This window comes from Micropterus dolomieu, unplaced genomic scaffold (genome assembly GCF_021292245.1).
Source record: "Micropterus dolomieu isolate WLL.071019.BEF.003 ecotype Adirondacks unplaced genomic scaffold, ASM2129224v1 contig_13468, whole genome shotgun sequence".
Lineage (NCBI taxonomy): Eukaryota > Metazoa > Chordata > Actinopteri > Centrarchiformes > Centrarchidae > Micropterus > Micropterus dolomieu.
Genome location: NW_025742454.1, coordinates 1 through 19446, shown reverse-complemented (window position 1 = coordinate 19446; position 19446 = coordinate 1). Strand labels below are relative to the sequence as shown.

The 19446-nt window shown below is 39.9% G+C and overlaps 1 protein-coding gene across 1 annotated transcript; it reads right to left on the bottom strand.

The window, feature by feature from the left end:
• Positions 1-276: 276 nt before the first annotated feature.
• LOC123966453 (coiled-coil domain-containing protein 60-like) lies at positions 277-19072 on the bottom strand (the record flags this gene model as incomplete). The annotated part of the gene is made up of 9 exons (XM_046042611.1): positions 277-1470; positions 3267-3456; positions 3575-3721; positions 4399-4539; positions 6652-6730; positions 9247-9448; positions 12047-12134; positions 13756-13860; positions 18927-19072. Coding segments are annotated over 9 exons (1212 nt in total), but the record flags the coding sequence as incomplete, so codon positions are not given.
• Between the last annotated feature and the right edge of the window lie 374 nt (positions 19073-19446).

The window sequence follows — 19446 nt, the reverse complement described above, 5'->3', positions numbered from 1 at the left end:
TGGGGGTGGGTCTAGCTCAGCTCCCAGACTGTGTGGCATTCCTGAAATGAGTGCCAGCTCTCCTGAAGCTCCCCTTTCCCAATCCCACCCCTGCTCTTCCAGGCAAGAACTTTCCCCCTGTCGCCCTATGCTGCTGCCCCACACCCCCCACAGACTGAAGTAGGTTTGTCCTGCACCATCTCACATGGAAAAAAATACAGTACATGTTATCATACATGGATAAGGAGGACTGGAAGTTACTAGAAGTCATTTAAAATAACACATATCAATTATGCATAATATTTATCTGTTTATTTGTCTATAAGTGCATCTCAACCACATTAGGTTCAAACATTCAAAGTCACAAAATATGATTTTCACTCATATTAACTTTCAACTTGTCCAAAATGGTGATCAAAGCAAGTGAGTAAATCTTATCTTATCTAACAGGCACAGTTGAGGGTCAACCTCTTTTATTCGCAACCCCATCAGGAGATCAAAGTTCACTGTGAAAGTTCGACTGAGTGCTAGTGTATTAGATTGTTTATCCATTATCCCTTGGATTGTTTCGGTCATCTGTGGCTTGTACTTTAGCAGAAAAACTTTCAAATACTGGCCTGTTATATTTTCATGTCTGTTTCACTGATCTCTACAAACTGGTACTGTATGTGATTCAACCTAGCCACTTCTGCTTTTGCAGTACATTTGGTGGCGTAAACACTGAGTCAAATAGGTCTTTCCAGGACAAATGTTCTTTCAAACAGGAAGGGGTGGGATTTACAATGAATTTTACATTTGGCAAGTATAGCGGTTTATTTGGAATAAATAAAAGAAGAAATGGGTAGCCAGCATGAGCAGTAATGGCTGCCAGGATAGAACAGATAAAGAAGAGTGCCACATACAGAAAAGCTAACTTATCACTGGAGACATACTTACTTACCTCCCGCTTCCCCCTTGTTGTGTGCGCCTGTATCTCAATGTTTATTCCTACCTTTACAAGTGTGCCCATGTGCCTATTAGTGTAAAAACTGTTAAACCTTTCATCTAGTTGTTCCTTTTCTTTGGCAAATTTCATTTAACTATGAAATAATAACGATTATGTCTTCCAGCTTGTAGTTGCTGAGTTTCTTTTTGTGTTATTTGTTACTAATTGTTGTCAGGTTGACATTTTCCCCTTCTGCTTTCAGTATGGAAGAAACGTCTTCTATTTTCCAGTCAAGAGAACAGGCTGACATGCAAACTACCCCTACATATCACTTTTACTCATAATTTTTTGCCCCATTATTCTTAAAATTAATTTAGGCTATTTCAGCCTTGAGCTTGAACTCTGGTGTGCCTGTGTTCTCCTTATCCATTTGTCCATGCCTATAACCTTCCTCAAGGTCTTAATGAGTATGGTTCACCTGGTGTTTGCATTGGCACTATGACCCTAGAACGCAGCCAGGCATCGTACTCCTCCCTGGGGATCTGGACCACATGCTCTGTGGCAATCTGTCAGAGAAGAAGAGAGATGGAGGCAGGATAGTTTAAATAGAGACAGACACAGATGGAAATGTATGTTGATACTGTATACCATTGGTTGGCCAGCAATAATATCTGGCCCATGGCCAGATTACATTAATAGCGGCAAAAAAAAAAAAACATTATTGCAGCTGGTGCTGAAACAGCAAACATGACTGTCCATAGGATGATGTGGACCAATCGCAGGTAGGCGCACACTCCTACACATGCTTAATTGTGAACATGTAAATGATCTCTTCATAATCAATTTGTTGAAAAGGGAGAAAAATAATACTAGCAGCAAGTGGGAATTGAACACGCAACCCTATAAAAGGGAGTCCTGTGTACTACTGACTGAGCTAAACACACAGTAAATGACAAATTATAAATGATAAATTGATTATGTTCTGGCCCGCCATCTAATGACCTGAAAAAAAATTGGCCTGATGCCAGACTTATTTGCCGACCCCTGCTGTATATGGTTAAAAGTAGGAAATAAGACACAAATGTACAACTGAAATCTAAAAACTGATGATCACAGAACCATTGAAGTAAGAGATACTGAACTGTCTTGTAGAATAAAATTAAAAGCATCTTTATGTTGGCTTTGTAAAAAAAAAAACTCCTGGCGACCAAACCAAACTATACTTTGGTTTCCCAAACCCTGACACACCTTTCCCCAAAACAAACTCGTGCACCAGCAATCCCAGACATCCCCCAACCCACCCTCCTGAGCCAGCAATGGAAACCAAAACAAGTCATCTGTGGTCTGTATGATTCAGTATTGGGCTTCAGAGAGGGACACCGTAACATACTGTCCTTCCCACTGACCATCTGACTCAGTGAGCTAACTTTACTGTCCTCTGGTGTCATTTATCAGTCGGCTTCCTGTCATTACACCTCAGCTATCTGCTCTGGAGTCTGGAAAGGATGTATTGCCCTCATTTCTGACCAGTAGGGGCGTGTTCAGAGAGTCTGGAATCTGTTAGTAGGAGGGAGGTTCGTCCCTAATTGATGGTTTAGTGGGTGTGACCAAAACTTTACATTCAGGCTTAAGGTTTTGAGGGAAGATCAGAGGAGTTAAACAAAATCCCACAATCAAATCTCTTAATGGACATCCGCCCTATGGAAATACATCTTTAGAAATGATTTATGGTGCGAACAAACTAGAATTGTTACATCTGCTACCCAACTGCAATAAGAATTTGGCATCATACATTTTGAACAATTGTTGAACCTTTCACATTTACACTGTTACCAAGCTCACAACACAGCATCATCACATTCACATTTCTTGCCCATTTCCAGTTGTAAATATCCATAATGTTACAAGTAATTGGGACAATTTCAGCTGGTCTGAAAATTTTAATTCTGAACTTCTTAAACCTCTTAAAATGCTACTTCTTACCATAACATTGGAAATCAGCCTTCATGACCAAATCAGAAAACATAGTTTGCATTTGTACCATGCAGTGTTGTGTTCTGATCCTAGCATTTATTGGCAATGGAGTAAACTACACATTTACCACGTGACAAAGTGCAAGGTGTTCTGTCCCCAAACTATATTGTTATTTCAGACATTCAGACATGAATTTGACTTTATTATTTCTATAATAATTACCTCATTTTTAAATACTATCATTTATTTTATTATTTAATTTCATTCTCTCAGAGTAAGCTGTGGGAGAGAAATGATAATTTGTTGCAGCAATTCCTTGATGGTCATTGAAATGTTTGCCAGTTTCCAGAAACTTTATTTTCTTTGTGAAATGTGGTGTTTTGTGTACCTGGATGGCCACACACAGCTCAGGCAGGCAGAGCTCCCACGGCTCCAGACCCCCCAGCACCTTCAGGAAGAGCTGAGGTCGAACCCTGAGGGTCTGCTGATGTGCAAAACCACTCAGCTTCTCCAGCACCCGGCTTATCCCACGCTCCCTGCACACCTCCTTGGGCAGTCTGCTCAGCAGAGTGGACAGCCTGGAAGAAAATAACAAAACAAACTTTCAGATCCACTGTCATGCTTCATATAAGAATATGGGGTTTATTAGTTGTCTCCACATTCCACACTTGAAAATGTCTTCAACAGGCTGCATACCACATATTGTTGCTGTGCTTGTTTTTATTGTTGTTGTTTGAAGCCTCCGTCTCTTGGGACACGCAGGCCACATGATGAGGAAGGCCATGGGGTTCGACCACGTGACACAGGGGTCGATACCTCTGGAGGCCGCTGCTTAACCTCTCCCTGGGTGGGAGAAGAAAACTGAATGAAAAAAAGAAACTGGAAGAACCTGTAAGAGCTCATCCTATACTCAACAAATGATTTATACTGTAGTGACCAAACTGTTTGACTTACAGGTAAATATGTACTAAGCACACAGACTGATCTAACAGCGCACACACGGTTGTTACATAAGTTGTAGAACCAGTCTGAGGAATGTTAAGGACGTTAACCCTCAGAGTCAAAGTAAAGCAAAGGCTCAGAGAATAAGTGGATGAAAATCTATGACATAATAAAACATGATAAGATCACATCACTTAACACACAATTCAATTCTTATTTCTTATGACAAAACACCTAATCACATTTGATTTAGTCATAAATTACAGTAGAATATAAAAACTGAGGAATTTAAACGCCATCTGCTCTGGTAATGAATGAATGCAGCAGTATGCAAATTTCTTTCCAAGGAGGGTTCATAGAAAATTAGTTTTTCAAGAGAGACTGAGATTGGTCTGTAATTGTCAGGAATGGACCGATCTAAATTAGGTTTTTTGATCAGAGGGTGAATGACAGCAAGTTGAAAGCAAGCTGGGACGTAGCCATTGCTGAGAGCTATATATACTCGAGTGATAGTTGGGAAAACCAATAAGAAGGAATTGACTGTTGGGAATTTGTTGGGATTGGATGTTTTGCCAGACCTGGCTTTGAGCTCCAGGATGTCAGCGTAGCTCTGAGCCATCTCCTCAACCCTTTCGGCAAAGGCAGCTTTCAACTCCAGTAGCATGGTGGCCTTGATGTTGATTAGATGGCTGATGGCTAACGAGGGCTCGGCAGGACAGCTGTATAGGGAATACAAAGACAAACAATATTTATTGTTGTGTTTATAGATTTATAGTGATGATTCTGCTATACAGTGTCTTTGTGTCAGCTTTTTTCATATTGTATTCCAGCACATTGAATTTAAAATGAAACAATGAGTATGAGGATAAAGTGCAAATCTTAGCCTTAATTGGAAATGAACAGCGGTTGAATTACAGTTTGTTTTTACATAAAACATAGCCCCAAAATTAAATTGCACCAACTTTAATGGGACAAATCAAAATCCACTTAAATAAAGTCATCATATTTAATATGGTGTTCATTCTAAGACCCACAGATCCCAGCAGGCAATCGATGCTCTGCCAGGCCTGTTCTGCACCACCTTTCACCTCCTTTTATCCCCATTTAGATTTTATTATAGATTTTCCAAAACAGACTAATACACAGTATCACAGTACCTATCCACATGTATCTATTTAACACATAGGGTGTCCATAGGAACCTATGCATGCACATGGTCTTACATCAACACATAAATATACCTTTATTTTCAAAAAACCCAAAACATTACTTTAGAGGAACCAACGAGATGGTTGAGACCAGGACTGAATAAAAAAATTAGTCCAACAATGACCTTGTTATATTACAAAGAGAAGACGGCAGGAATGACCTGTCCATAAGTCATTCCCTCCTTCTTGCTTATTTAGGTAGCCTTTTGACTTCAGTCTGGTCTGTAACATGTTCAGCTGAACTGTGGTCAGGTGACTGATTTTACCAGTCAAGCACATTCCACTGTTTGGACCCAAAACTCGCTGGTTGCTTTGTATGTATATTTAGGATTACTGTCTTGCTGCATTGCCCTAAAACTGGAGGACTACATATAAAAAGGGCTGTGAGTCTTACAGCACTTTAACCTATTGTTCCATTTAAAATTAAATGTGCAGTACAGAGCCAAAACAACATAAAAATGTGCATCCATTCAAATAATTATGGATTGCCCTGTATGTTTGAACTGTATGCATACAGAAAAGAATGTGCACATCCTGTAATTAACAAAATGTCTTAACGTAACATATGAATTACGGGTGTGGAAAGAGGACGGTTACAACAAGTAACACTTGTTTATAGAAGAGACTGTTAAATAGGGATAGGTCATGCCTATTAAAACTGAGACTGGATACTACAGATATTTATCTCAGATATATAAATAAACTCTGGGGACCCGTTTCCTAAAAGCACATAAAGGCAAAAATAACATTGACATATGTTCTAATGATCTAGGTTTTTTTTTTTACATGTTTTATGCAGAAAATATAAATCTGTGAAGGCTAAGTTTTGTATTTGTTGTGGTGTTTATTATGACTGTTCATATTTTTGGAGTGTTCAAAGTTTGCACATCAACTATTGAAAGACAAACCTTGTTGGGACAAACTCACAATTACTGAAAGCACTGCCGTGAGAGAAATGTGAGAGAGAATAGTCATCTGGTACATGTAATCTGTCATTAAATGGTGGCAATCATGTTTTCAAACCTTTAACAGCCAGGGTAAATATCAGGTAGTAGAAAGTGCAGGTGAAATGTCCCTGATAACATTTTACAACATGCCCCTTTGTCTCCTCATCCACAACACAATTCCACAGACGCATTACAGCAGATTCCTGACATAGTCTTTCAGATCACTGCCTTTAAAGCCGTGAACAGGCCAGAAGAGGAATGAAGATGAGCGGGACAAAAAACAGAAACACAAACTGAAGGGCTGCCAAGACAGAGCAAGTGAGAAGAGTTGAGCTACCACTGTAGCTTTCTTTTCCCTGCTGTTGTTTTCTAGGGTCACAGGAATATTGCTCCCGGACGTGATGGCCTAGACTTTTGTCCTTGTTACGATTAGCTGCTGTTGATCTAGAAAATAAAGCCCTTGCTACTGTTAGTTATTGCAAGTGCCCAAATCATAATAGGAGCCCAGCCCTGAGGAACAACAGCAGTCAGGGGTAGAATTTAAGGATTTATGGCAGTAGGCTGGTAACAATACCGGGTTGTTATCTTTACGCCATGTTTATCTTACAGTGTTGCTGAAATAAAAGTCACAAGATGGAGGCTTGCTAAAATGTAGATCATTGCAAGCAGAACTTACCTGTTTGCTAAGATGCTGGTTTGTGGGCTTTGGCGCTCTTTCTTGACTTTCTGGTGGACATCTGGCAGTGCACGAAGACCTAGAGACAAACACAACGCTTTAACTTGACTTTTTTTGCTTGCTCCATCTCTCCTCGTTTCATGCATCTGTACATTTTATCATGAATCTGTAAATCTCTCTAGCTCTAACTTCCTAATTTTTCCTTATTGGAAGAGTTTGCACGACTTTACATCCCCCTACATGTGATATGGAGTTGCAGGAGAGCAGGGATCTGGGGCAGAAGTAACGTCAAGTCAGGGTTTCTATTATTCAGGATTATTGTCTAAAAAAGGCTCAACACCTATACAATGCACTTTCCTCCATGCAGACATTTCTCTGTTGTTCACTTACTATGTTCCAACCTGCCTCAATATACAAATGAATATATCTGTCAATGTGTAACAATAACTGTTGACCTCCCAGGTCACCTGGTATACCTGCTGTTTCAAGGGTCAATTCATAAATGGGTAAAGCTGTTTTGCATGCTCCTACTTCCTTCCCTGATGACTTGAGCTGTGCCTTCCTGTTTGCTTGCTGTGGATGGCTGTTAGATTAGAGCTTGTACAACTATTAGAATCCATTTATTTCCACAAAGTTACAATATGAAGACAAAATGCCTAATTGTCTGTGTTGTTTTTTCATCTATAATCTCATAGCTCCCCCTGGTGTTCACATGTCATACTACACCGTGAAATTGATAAAGAAAAGTTCATCCTAATATGTAATCCCACTGAAGCAGCAGCTAGTTTATACATAGATGTCACACACTGTGATGATGATACGTTTTCATGAGGCTTCCCTAGAGTATAAAGCATTCATTAAAATGTTAAATACCAGCCTAAATGATTCAACTTCTCTATGAGCTGTGACAAAATTAATCACAGTGTGGCAAATCACGGAGATGAAAATGTATAGCACCATTTCTCATGAGGAGGAGCTCTAAAACCTGCAGCCAAAACTGTAATAGCCAATAACTTTTGCAAATTGGCTGGTTTTAGATTGAATAAATAGAGTTCTTATTTTAATTATCCCAAATGAATGTGGCGGATTAGTTATCTGTACTGCTGAAAAAAAAAAATACTGGGGGAGGAAATGCAAAGATAAACCTCTTAATTATTCAGAGTTTTACAATTCCTTTTTTCATCAAAGAGTTTGAAAAACAACTTTTTTTCCTCTCAAAGTAAAGAACTCCTCTTTCAACTTCCTTTACCAGACAAAACAATGTAGTGTGGGCAGAGCTGCACATCTCCACTGGCCAATTTCTGGATTCGAGACATAATTCTGGGGATTAGCCTGAACAGAAGTTAATTGCTTTAAAGCAATGACGCTGAATTAATCCTTTGATTTTCTGACTTCTTTTATGATTAGAGCGAGAGCGCTGGAGAGAGGGAAAGAAATGTGAGAAAGAGAGGAGTACTAGAGAGGAAAAAAGAAGGAACAACAACGCCGACAATGACTCAGGCAGCGACAGCTAGCTGAACAGTCTTTCATCAGGAGGTAATGATATGAAACCTGTAATCTACAGGAGGCGAGGATGGTGGGAGAGATCAGTTGACTAATTATACTGTGCTCTGAAGCCTGAAGCAATGCAGTCTGGGAATGCAGCGCAGGGCACAGGAAAGCAGAAAGGCTCTGATCACCCAGCTGAGTAGTATATCGTACAGACCCAACTCTTATTTTGGTTTCCATTTCAGACTCAGCAGGTGGTGGGTAAATGTGTCTGTGTGTGTGTGTGTGTGTGTGTCCATGAGGTTGGACAAGGAATTCGGGTGCCACCACGTTTCTTTTCTGCAAAGCTGTCTCTATCTCTGTCAGCAGGAATAACGTGACTTTTTAAGGCTCTGTGATCAGTAGTGCAGGTCATGTTTCTATGACCATGGAGCTCAGTTTTTCACCTTCACAGTGGGCTGGGCTGGTTCTTGTATTCTTCTAGGTCCGGTTTAGATTTAAATTTAGTTTTTGGGTGTAGGGGGTCTGTTGTGTGCCATTTGCTCATATTCTCTGCAAAGTGCAAAGTGTTGATGGGAAATGGACAGGGTCTTTTCCGTGCTGTGCATTCTTACAACAACAAGGAGATGAGTGAATGTGACTGCATGTGGACGCCATCCCTGTATGCCATACAGAAGTGACTCAAAGACCTCCATTATATATGTATATATCTACATAAATAACTATATATTGTTCCCATATTTTAAGTCATTATCTGTTTAGTTCTCTGTGTGTAGCATGAAGGGTCTACAAATTTTCATTCGGTTATACAATCTTGTGTTGTATAATGATAAATAAACTACATTGTACCATTTACACACAGACTGTGCACATTAACATTGACAAACTAAAATTAGATTTTTGTCTTACATATATATGTGATTTCATGAGCTTGCCTGTGCTGTTTGTATGAGCTTGCATGGTCAGTCAGCAGTGAAAGTGATAAGTGTCAAAATCTTCACCTCTTCTTCAGTCATTTTGAAATGTTTTGGTCGCTCAACCAATTCAATTATTTCTTTATCACACAATATCTCTGCATCAAAAAAAAAAAAAAACTTGACAACTTACACTCTGAGGAAGGCCGGTCTTTCTCCTCTGCTGCTCTTGAAAGCTCCGTGTCCTCCTCAGAGCCTGGCACCAGAGAGGACACGCTGCTGCCCACAGTGGTGGAGGTGAGGGCCGAGAGGGAGGCCACACTGAAGGAAGACTTTCTGCAGGTGCGGAGGCGAGCAGAGGAGCTGAGAGGGCGCCTGGGATGAGCTCTCCGAGGCTGTTGGAGGGAAAAAGGGAAGAGGATAAAAGGTTGCTTGGTTCGCAATAGCACACTCACAAAGCATGTGTTTGATTTACCACCTGGACAAAGAATGAGCGCACGCAGGGACGACTAACCAATATTTGTTGTTGTCACAAGTGTAACAGACTTTACAACCCATAGAGGTCAGTACAACAACACCATAAAAGATTAGAGTGGAGTAACTCATGCCGAATTAGTTACTTCTTTAATCCTAACCTAATAATCTAATCCTAATCTTTAAACTTGGTCCTAATTTATTTAAAAGAAAAATCCACCCTTGAAAAATAATAATAATCTCATGCTAGATTTTGGGTTATGCTTTATGTAAATAATTTGTGGTGCACATGATTGATTGTGTTTTTGCCTTGATTCTTCTATGTTTTGTCAAACATTTTGTCAGTTTTATACTGCTCCCCCTGAATAAAGGTTAATTTATTTTAACTGTATCTTTTAAACTTCAAATGTCAAATAAACTTGAACTTCAGTGCATTCTTGGAGTTTTCAGTGATCAGGTGTTTTAATTACTTTCAGTGTAAAGGTAGACATATGTCGTCTAAAGACATGTGACAATAAGGGCTACTACACCCTTTCCCCAAAACATAACATCCCTAATGGAAGTCTTACATCGTCATTTATTGAGGCTACTATCAACAGAGAATCTAAATCTCCGTTCTCTGTGTATAACTGTTGAATGTCGGCACAGATTGGTCTTAGTTCTGAGGGACTGACTAAAGCCTGGCAATAAATACTGATGATGTATCTTTTTGAAAGTTTTGGTTTTGCATCAAGCTCCATTTTTTCCATCATGCTAGAAATATCTCTGTGTGATGTCTAGCCATCTGTGTTTTGCCAGTTAGTCATAAGAAGTAAAGCAGACCAACAAACAACACAAAGAGCAGAAAAGGTGAAACGTTCATAAAACACTATCTGTTTTTTTAAAAGAGAATCTGTTTTCTTTAAAGCCTAAAACAAAATCTTTAATTTATATCAGCAGAAATATGCAAACACACACACACACACACACACATACACAGGCTGACAGGCAGCTGCTTAGCACACACCCATAGGTTGACCAATCTCCCAACTCAGGACGACATATGAGCAACAGAAAGCAGTCAGACACGTCTCTCCCTCCCCCTTCTCTCCCCTATGCCCTTCCCTCTCTCCTGCCTGTCTGTCAGCAAAGACCCGGGCCTTAAGTGTGTGTGACGTTCCCATCAGCCTAATTATCAGGGTAGAAGGAAGCACAACACTTCAGCAACAGCTCTCCAAATGTCCTCTACTGCCACATACTGCCATCCCCTACGGAGTAAGAGTGTGTGTGCGTGTGTGTGAATATGCTTTTTGCTTACTGAATTAGTCTGTGGGTGTAAGCATGCATGTTTGACTGTTTAAGGAAGTATGCCTGTGCATCAAGATTTAAGGTTTAGAGTCTATTAAGTGTACTGCTCGAGCATGAGTGAGTGAATGCACCTGACTTTTCCTTTTCTGTGTGTGTGTGTGCGCGCGCACCTGTGAATGTAGGTGTCACAGTGCAGGATTTCTTTCTTTCTGCAGAGCGTGGCAGGTAGAGGACTTTGAAAGATAAGTTCTGGGCACACTCCAACCTTCTGCTGAAATCGGAGTTTGTCCAGAACTCATGGGGACAGATGGAGAAAATAAATACACTTCACGGCCAAAAGTATGTAGACACGCGAACATTATGACCATATGTGATTGTTCTCATATTTTGGAACCTGACTGCAGGGATTTGCTCCCATTCTCAAGCATTAGTGAGGTCAATCACCGTTCCAGGCCAGTGAAGTTCTTCCACACCAAACTGAGAAACTCCTTTCTTTATGGACCTCACTTTTTTATGTAGAAACAGAGCCTCACCCAAATGGTTGCACAGAGTTGGTGACATACTTTTGTTGTGGAGAATGAAGATTTTTCATAAGGGACATGTTTTCATTATTCTAAACAAATCCCATTAAAAGACCATAAAAAACAGTGCATTACTCCCTCTCTCAGTATTTTCCCTTCCCTACCCAGTTTATTCTCCAATGTACTTTTTTAAAAGGCTAAACACTTTTCAAAAACATTTGGCCACTGTATTTTTTTATCAAATATATTTGTCTGGAACTATTTTTAGCTGCAGATTTGGGGCTATAGTGCATCTTTCCAGCAGCAGAATGGTGTACGTGGGCCTGAGTCAAAATAAACTACAGTGTGTGTTTATGGTTACGAAGGAACATGTCACCCATTGCAACAGTGTGGCTCAATGATATTTGATGATTTTTAATAGTTTTTGGACAACGACGGAGCTCTATGGCACAGACAAAAGCTGTTAGTGGGGTTTTGGTCTTTTGATAGCAAAGAAAACACAATATCACCAGATTTACAGTGTACTTCAATTGGAACTCAGCCAAAACATGAAAAACAGCCACATACCGAAAGTACACAGAAGTTTGGGGACTGGGGTGTCCACATACTTTTGGCTATATAATGTACATGCAAATAAACAAAATATAAAAAATAAATAATTAATAAAATAATAAAGTGAAATGAAATAAAAAGAGTAAGAGTGAGGGATACCTTGGTTGAGACAAACTGCTCCCATTTTTTCTCAATGGCTCTCTCTCTTTTCAGCGTCTTCACTGTGGTCCTGCCTCGGCCAGGGTCTCTACGAATGGAAAATAATAGCCGCTGTTGTGATACATCCATCACTCTGGTGACCTTCTGCGACTCACCAATAGTCGAAACCTCCCTTCGAGGCAGAGACAGCTTGAGAGTCGCTCTTGCCATTATCAAAATCATAATTCATCTTATCGTAAAAACTGTGCAGTGTTTTAGATTGATGCCCAGCATCAGAGCTGCCCGCTTGGTGGAGGGCCCAGCAGTGTTGTAACCTTGTGATAATGTTTCATTTCATCCTCTCCTTGTCTTTCCGTACAGTAATACCTCAGCTGGATCATTTGGCCCATAAAGCTTAAGACTTTCTGGGAAATTGGATTTGAAGCTGAGTGAAGGCCCTGGAGGCTGTAACATGATGACGTTTGGGTACAAAAAAGAATTATCTTTGTAGTTCTTTTCCTCCCTTTCCTTCCTTCCGTTCTTCCCTTTTCTTTTTTATTCTTCTATCAATTATGCAAGGCTTACAATGGTGTGCAATAATACTCCTGTACTACATTCTACAAGGAACAATTGTAAGTCGCCTTTAAACTTTATGAATACATCTATTCTCCCAGTCCAGGTCTCCTCTGACACTTGGAAAGAGACCATACAGATCATCACAAATCATTATCAAGGCAAGAAAAATAATAATAAAAAGAAATGTATAGAGGCAACCTTAGAAAGAACTGCCTGAATTCTATGTATTAAACATGTGAGTTTAAGCACCACACAGCTACTGCTTCTATACTTTCTCCTTATTTGCTCACTCTCGACTCCCTGTGGTGGGTCAATATCAAAGGAGCTGAAACCTGGAGGGGTGGTGGGTTAAGATGGAGGAATGCAATCTCCTCATCCCCTCGCTAAGCTTGGACCCCCTCCGGTGTATTGGACTTATTTCATCCAGCACTGTCAGCTCGCGCCTGCAGCTCCTGATCACCGCCACCCTTTATCACTGGCTCTCTACAGTACAGATGCAAAGACTCTTCAGGTGGCTCGCCTAAAAACAGTGAGGATTTGACAGAAATTACTCATCGGTCAGCGTGCAGAGGTCAGCGGCGTTTATGAGTCGATCACTGATGGATATGTCACTCACGCTGCTGTTTTTCAGGCTGTGGACTTCATCATTCTTTAACAGTAAATGACAGTTAATGTATTATGCATGAAGACAGTGCTTTTCATAATCCTAACGCTCTATGTGCTTTTGTGTCTCATTGCTCACTGTGAATGCACCACTATCCCATCAAACGTGAGCACTGTCTAAAATAATTAAAAGGATTATTCATTTATAAACATATAAGTTACCTAGGCCAAGTTTTAGCAAATGCCCACAGCATACTAAAACATACTCAGGAGGAAGAAATTACAGATGCACCGTTGTGGCCTTCAGTACCACGAAATCATGACAGGAACAGTTTACCACCAGTGTCGATTAAAAAGAAGTTACATTTTATTTGAGCAGTTGGCGCAAATTGGTCTATGAGTTTAAAACAGGAAGGTGAGCTGATTATATGTATTTTTAGATTTAAAACTTGCCTCTGGCAGCTTTAAAAGCTCAATTCTTCATGTATTCACTTATACTGAGCAACGGTTAGTTGTGCGTGGTAAGAACCTCTAACCCCAGAATAACTTACTTGGGGTCCCAGCAGGCAGTGAGGGGGCCAACTCTGCCAGAGCGATCCAGAGTCAAGGCCTCCAGCAGCCAATTCAGACAGCAGAGCTGGCGGTAGATAACCTTCCTGCAACAGCACACAGAGACTTCAACATCTATCTGCAGTGTGTTAGTCCAAAAGAATCAATCAATATACTTTTATTACGATAATTCCAACTCTATGAGATGCAGCAAGCAAAAAACTTAATTCTACTCATATATTCTACTGTCCCACTTAGATCCAGGCCAAAATGTAATTTTGTAATGCAGTACTTCCATGAATCTGCTTCTTTCTTAGCTTCTAATATGTATTTATTAAACATTTTCTTTTTCAGAATAAACAGCACTACTTGAAAATAAAGAAACATTTGACGTGAATAGTTTAACACTTGCAATGAATAGAATAACTGTTACAATATGCATTATTGAAGATTATAACTTCATGTCAGCGTAGAGAGACGGGACATATGGGGAGAGAGTGGGATACGACATGCAACAGAGGTCTGTGGCCAGGAATGCAGTAATGAATGTTGCACCCTCAGAGTAACTTTTACTGAACTTTAACCCTAGTTGACCCATGTCACTAAGCTGTCTGACTCAAGGGGCCAAAGGTCAGCATGTAGTGAATGAAACAAAAACTAGTAGTTCAAATTTTCCAAGAAATTATTAGAGAAATTACACTGAATTTGGATTATTATTTAAAAAAAAACTTCATAAAACATACTGTATATTATAAATAGTGAGAGGTATTTTTCTTTTTATTAAATTTTTGTAACTTCGTTATTGGTTGCCTGTCTGATGCCTTATGGTTATAGTTTCTTGTTATAGTTATAGCTTATAGTTTCTGTGGTTGTGTGTTTGCAAATTAGTTTTTTTTTTGTTATCTTGAACAAAACAACCCGATTTAAATAAAGTTACATACACTTTTACATTGTATGAAAAGTCCTTTAACGTACTTTGCATCAATGCCATCAGGACGGTTTTTAAGGTGTTTCTGATTTTGAACATGAAAAAGGTAAACAGCACGAAATTTAGCAGTGGTGAAGGGCCCCCTCCAATGGCCAAAAATAGCCACTGCAAAGCCAATCATAATGAACAATGTTCATTTCCAGTCAAACCTCCTGTTGAAGGTAAATGAGTGGATGAAAACATCGACACATATCTCTTCAGTACAAGAGCTGCTGCAGGTGGAACAAATGCAAAACATGCCACCTCTCTAAAAGCTTTGTTACTGTGTCACTTGTAGTCAAGCGGTGCCGTCTGTCACCCAACACTTTCACGCTTCGAGGCTTTATGACCACATCCATTCCTATGATCTCTTCTAACACATCAAACACAATATGAATTCTGCCTCGCTCCCCACTGCGCACAAATATTGCCGCCCCGGGTCGCTCCAAGCTCTTTTCATTATTGACCAGGCCATTTGTCTGCCAGGCAGATACTGTGGTAGATTAGGATCTGTCAGATGTCAGGTAACAGCCTTCGAACAGGGTTGTTATTTTCCAGATGTCTGGCCAGAAAACAAGGCTGTATTCTGGCAGTGGCAATAATGTGTCAGAGGAAATGTATGTTGAGTTGGAGGTGATGCATCATAAACACGGGCTGTAGAATTGTCCCAGTGGAACAGAGCACAGACAGATGTAAAACACGGGGGAGTCCTGTGTCTCTAAAGATGAGAGAGCAGGCCTGACAGAACACCTGAGCACACACGCTCTTATTAGAGCATGTATTATCAGTATGGAAGTTATTAATAAATGGTTTATAACAGACCATAATACATTATATGACATTATACATACACCCCCCGAACACATCTACAGGCCAGTCTTCACTCATACTCCATTACTGGCAGCAGGAAGTGAAATTTCAGCGATGCAGCCCCCGCACCATGTTTCACCAAGATGCGCAAAACTTTTGTGGCACATGTATCATCCCAAGACGCACAAAAAAGCCTACTGGAACAATTCCCAAAACCCAACAGGAAGTTCGCCATTTTGAGAATTAATCGGATCAACTTAAAATTTTGAATGTGCAGTCTAGAGGCACTGAAGATGAAAAGTTGTGAAGTCTGTGACTTTTCGTCACAGGGTGTGTCGGTGGTGTTTGACACTCATTAAAGTTGAAAGTTTTACACTGTCGAACAGCACATTAAAATTCATAGTTAAGGGAGGCAGACAAATGAGCAAGTTCTTTGTTCTTCTAGACGATGACGACTATGACGATGATGAAGAAGTGAGTCAGCACTAGGGATGGGTATCGCTACTATCGACCAAAAAAATAGCCCAGTATAGAGTAGAATTGAAACATCTCCACTCAAACGATGTACTTCATTTGATACTTTTTGTAACTACATCGTGGCAAAAAATTACTATTTCTATGGTTTTGCTTGCAGCCAAACACGCAATCAACACACCGAAAGAAAGAGAAGAGCATGTCTTTTTTTCTTTTATGTGCCTGCACCATAAACTGTATAAAAAAGGCCTGCATGCGCCGGGTCCATATGTGATTTTAACAGCTGCTCACCTTCGGCTGCTTGTGATTATTTTTACTCCGTTTTCCTCTGATAATTTTCTTGTGATCTTGAGATAACACAACAGTAGTTTCACACAGGGGTCGGCAGGAACGTTTCTTAATAATAATTTTAGTGTGGTTTTCAGTGTCACTGGTTAGCTCAGTAAGTAGAGCACAGGACTCATGATTGGAAGGTTGTTTGTCTGATCCTCACTGAAGACATATTTTTCTTCAACAAAGTTCAACAAAGAGACCGTATCACATGTCAACAATAAAGCATGTGCTGGACTGTGTGTGTCCCGTTGATTGGTCCACATTCATCAACCTATGGACTTTTCATTCACCCATCATACCCAGGCTGAGCAAATTCTGATGCTTCTCATTTCAGCAGAATCCATTTAACATTACACATTCCCTGATCACACATTTTCCGACAACTATTTCAAATGTTCTGAAAATGTGTGATTGGATTCCCCTGAATCTCTTCAAAACAACTTTGTTGAAGAGGATGATTTCAAAAAACACACAAAAGAAGAAAATGAAAGTTGTTCAGAGTGGGAGTCAAACCCACAATCCTTGGACATCAAGTCTGCACTCTACCAACTGAGCTAACCAGTAACACTGAAAGTTTTTTGGAAATTATACTAAAGAAATGCACCTGCCAACCCCTGTATTTAACTGTGGTTTGTTATCTCAACATCACAAGGTAATTATCCTCTTATCATGGGAAAACGGAGTAAAAAAATATTTGAATCAAATCTGTAGTTTAGGCTACTTTCAACCCATGTATCAAAAAATTTCCTTCAATTCATTGACCCTCAGCATTTATTAAATATTGATACACATGTACAAATCAGGCGGGTTTAAAGCTGTTAACACCATGAATTGTGTGTGTGCTTACAAGAATGTTATATTGTGTTCTCAAACATCCATTAACTGTTTACACACCAGTCAAGGGTACTTCAGAGGAGAAGTTATAGGCTAGTTCTTGACAAAAACACCTTTTAAATCTATCTTACATTTACATTATAGTGTGTATTACATTTTTTAAATTTTATATCCTACTTAGAAACACTAGTCTAGTTCCAGACCTTTGCTGCTCACAACTTGTATTTCTTCCAGCAATTCAAACAGTATTTAGTATCATGATGATTTAGTCAAATTGTTATACTATATAACTGCTAAATATGAGGGTGATGAAATTACTGTTACCAATTTGGGTAACAGCAATGCAAACATATCTCCGCTACTGGTACAACAGGTGCCTCCTAGTTTGAAAGCTAAAATGTTCCTGCTTTGCCATTTAATCATTTTCAACCACGCTGCACTTCAAGACACGACATAATGTGTGATACATACTGTATTGCACTTTTGTTCAAAGCTTGAGCTTGTGGATTGCAGGCAGCATTGCCAACAAATCCTCTATACAAGATCAAAGCATGACACTTGCAGAGCAGGAACCACTAAATGTTGCTTTTGTGAACCAGACTTCTGTGTGTGTGTGTTCATTGTCAGAACACCTGAGTTTCTAACAAGGCAGATTTGTCAGAGAAAACTTTTTCTGACACGTTTTTTCACAGAGGTTAGCTCTGGTTCACACAGCATCAAAGGAGTCAGCCGTATGAAAGAAATACAAAATGAAAGCATCAGGAGTATCTCTCACTGTCAGATGTTTTGCATTAAATATTCAGCAATCTGCCTGTTTGCTTTTCTTTGTTTGATGTTTGCTGAGGTGTAGCAGCACATCTGTTTGACATGAATCAAACGCACAAACGCTGACTGACAGAAGAGGGTGGAATAAGTGCAGTGATTCCTTAAATTCAAATGCTTTTCATACATCTCAGTTTTTTCTTTACTGTTGTGATTCTTTTGAAAGATACATCAAAACCCATGCCCTAACAAGGATTAAATAGTTCATGATAAGAGGAACAAATATTCAACTGTTATCCCTAACCGATTAAAATAATAATAATAATAATAATACTACTACTAGGTATTAACTGATTTTCTTAGCCCTGATGTGTCTTTATTCCGCAAACAATTCATTTTGAAGGTCAAAGCCTTGAAACATCTTACCTGCCTACCTGCATGACGTCATTGGCAGAGGAAACAGCACACAGCAAAGAGTACAGCTCCACTTTGCAGCTACGTCTACACTACAACAACTAAGACGTACGAACTGCATATGGTGACATATGGCAAAAAACTGTATGAGCATTGTAAATCTGAAGGTTAAATAGTGAAAGTGACAGGCTGAAGGACAAAGCAAAGCAGCTGCGAAGAAACAAGCATGCGGCTGCTTTCTAGCTGCTTGGGTGGAGGGTGCGGAGTGGGTTTTGCACAGCTCCATCTCAATCTGTTTACACAGAAACGGTATGGCAGAAAGAGGGAGAGAATCGACCGAACAAAATATTACAATGCATGGATTGGCCATTTTAGCAAGAAAACATATGCCGTGGTTACGACAATGCACTGTGCACCAACCAAGAGCGAGCTGGGGAAGTACAATCAACCAAACACAACAAGGTTAGACAGCTTCTAACCTTGAGTACCATAAACCACTTGAACATACACGGCTTGTTTAAAGGCCACCGTCTTGAATATTGTTGAATGAATAGGCTGTACAGTATGAAGTGACCTTACCTCGGTGCTTGACTCAGCAGAGGGGAGGTCAAAGAGTGATGGACAGGGGTGAAAGGCCGTGCTGACTGGCTCTTCTTCCGGCGTGGCCTTGCTGACCAGCTGGTTCCTGCAAGCAGTGGCAGCCTGAACGCAGCAGGGATACAATGCTGTTAGCTTATTCTAACATATGATGTGATTAGCAATGATTTTTAGGCAGAGTGGCATTGACCAAGAATGACCTCAATTAGCTTTTGCTGATCTCTCTCTCTCTCTCTCTCTCTCTCTCTCCTACCATATATTAGCTTGCACGAAGGTTTGACGAGAAATTTCAACGATTCATTCCGTGTAACACAAAACAAATATAACTTAATCATGTGACACTTCAAATCTCCAGTGAAATTTATACATAGGCTTCAATATACTTTGAATAAATGTTAAAGGAAATTCTCAAATATATTATTTTCAATATGTTAATAAAGGCAATATAGCAAAGTTTTACAAGTTTGTAAAAAACATACAACCCTCTCCCCCGGTTTGGATA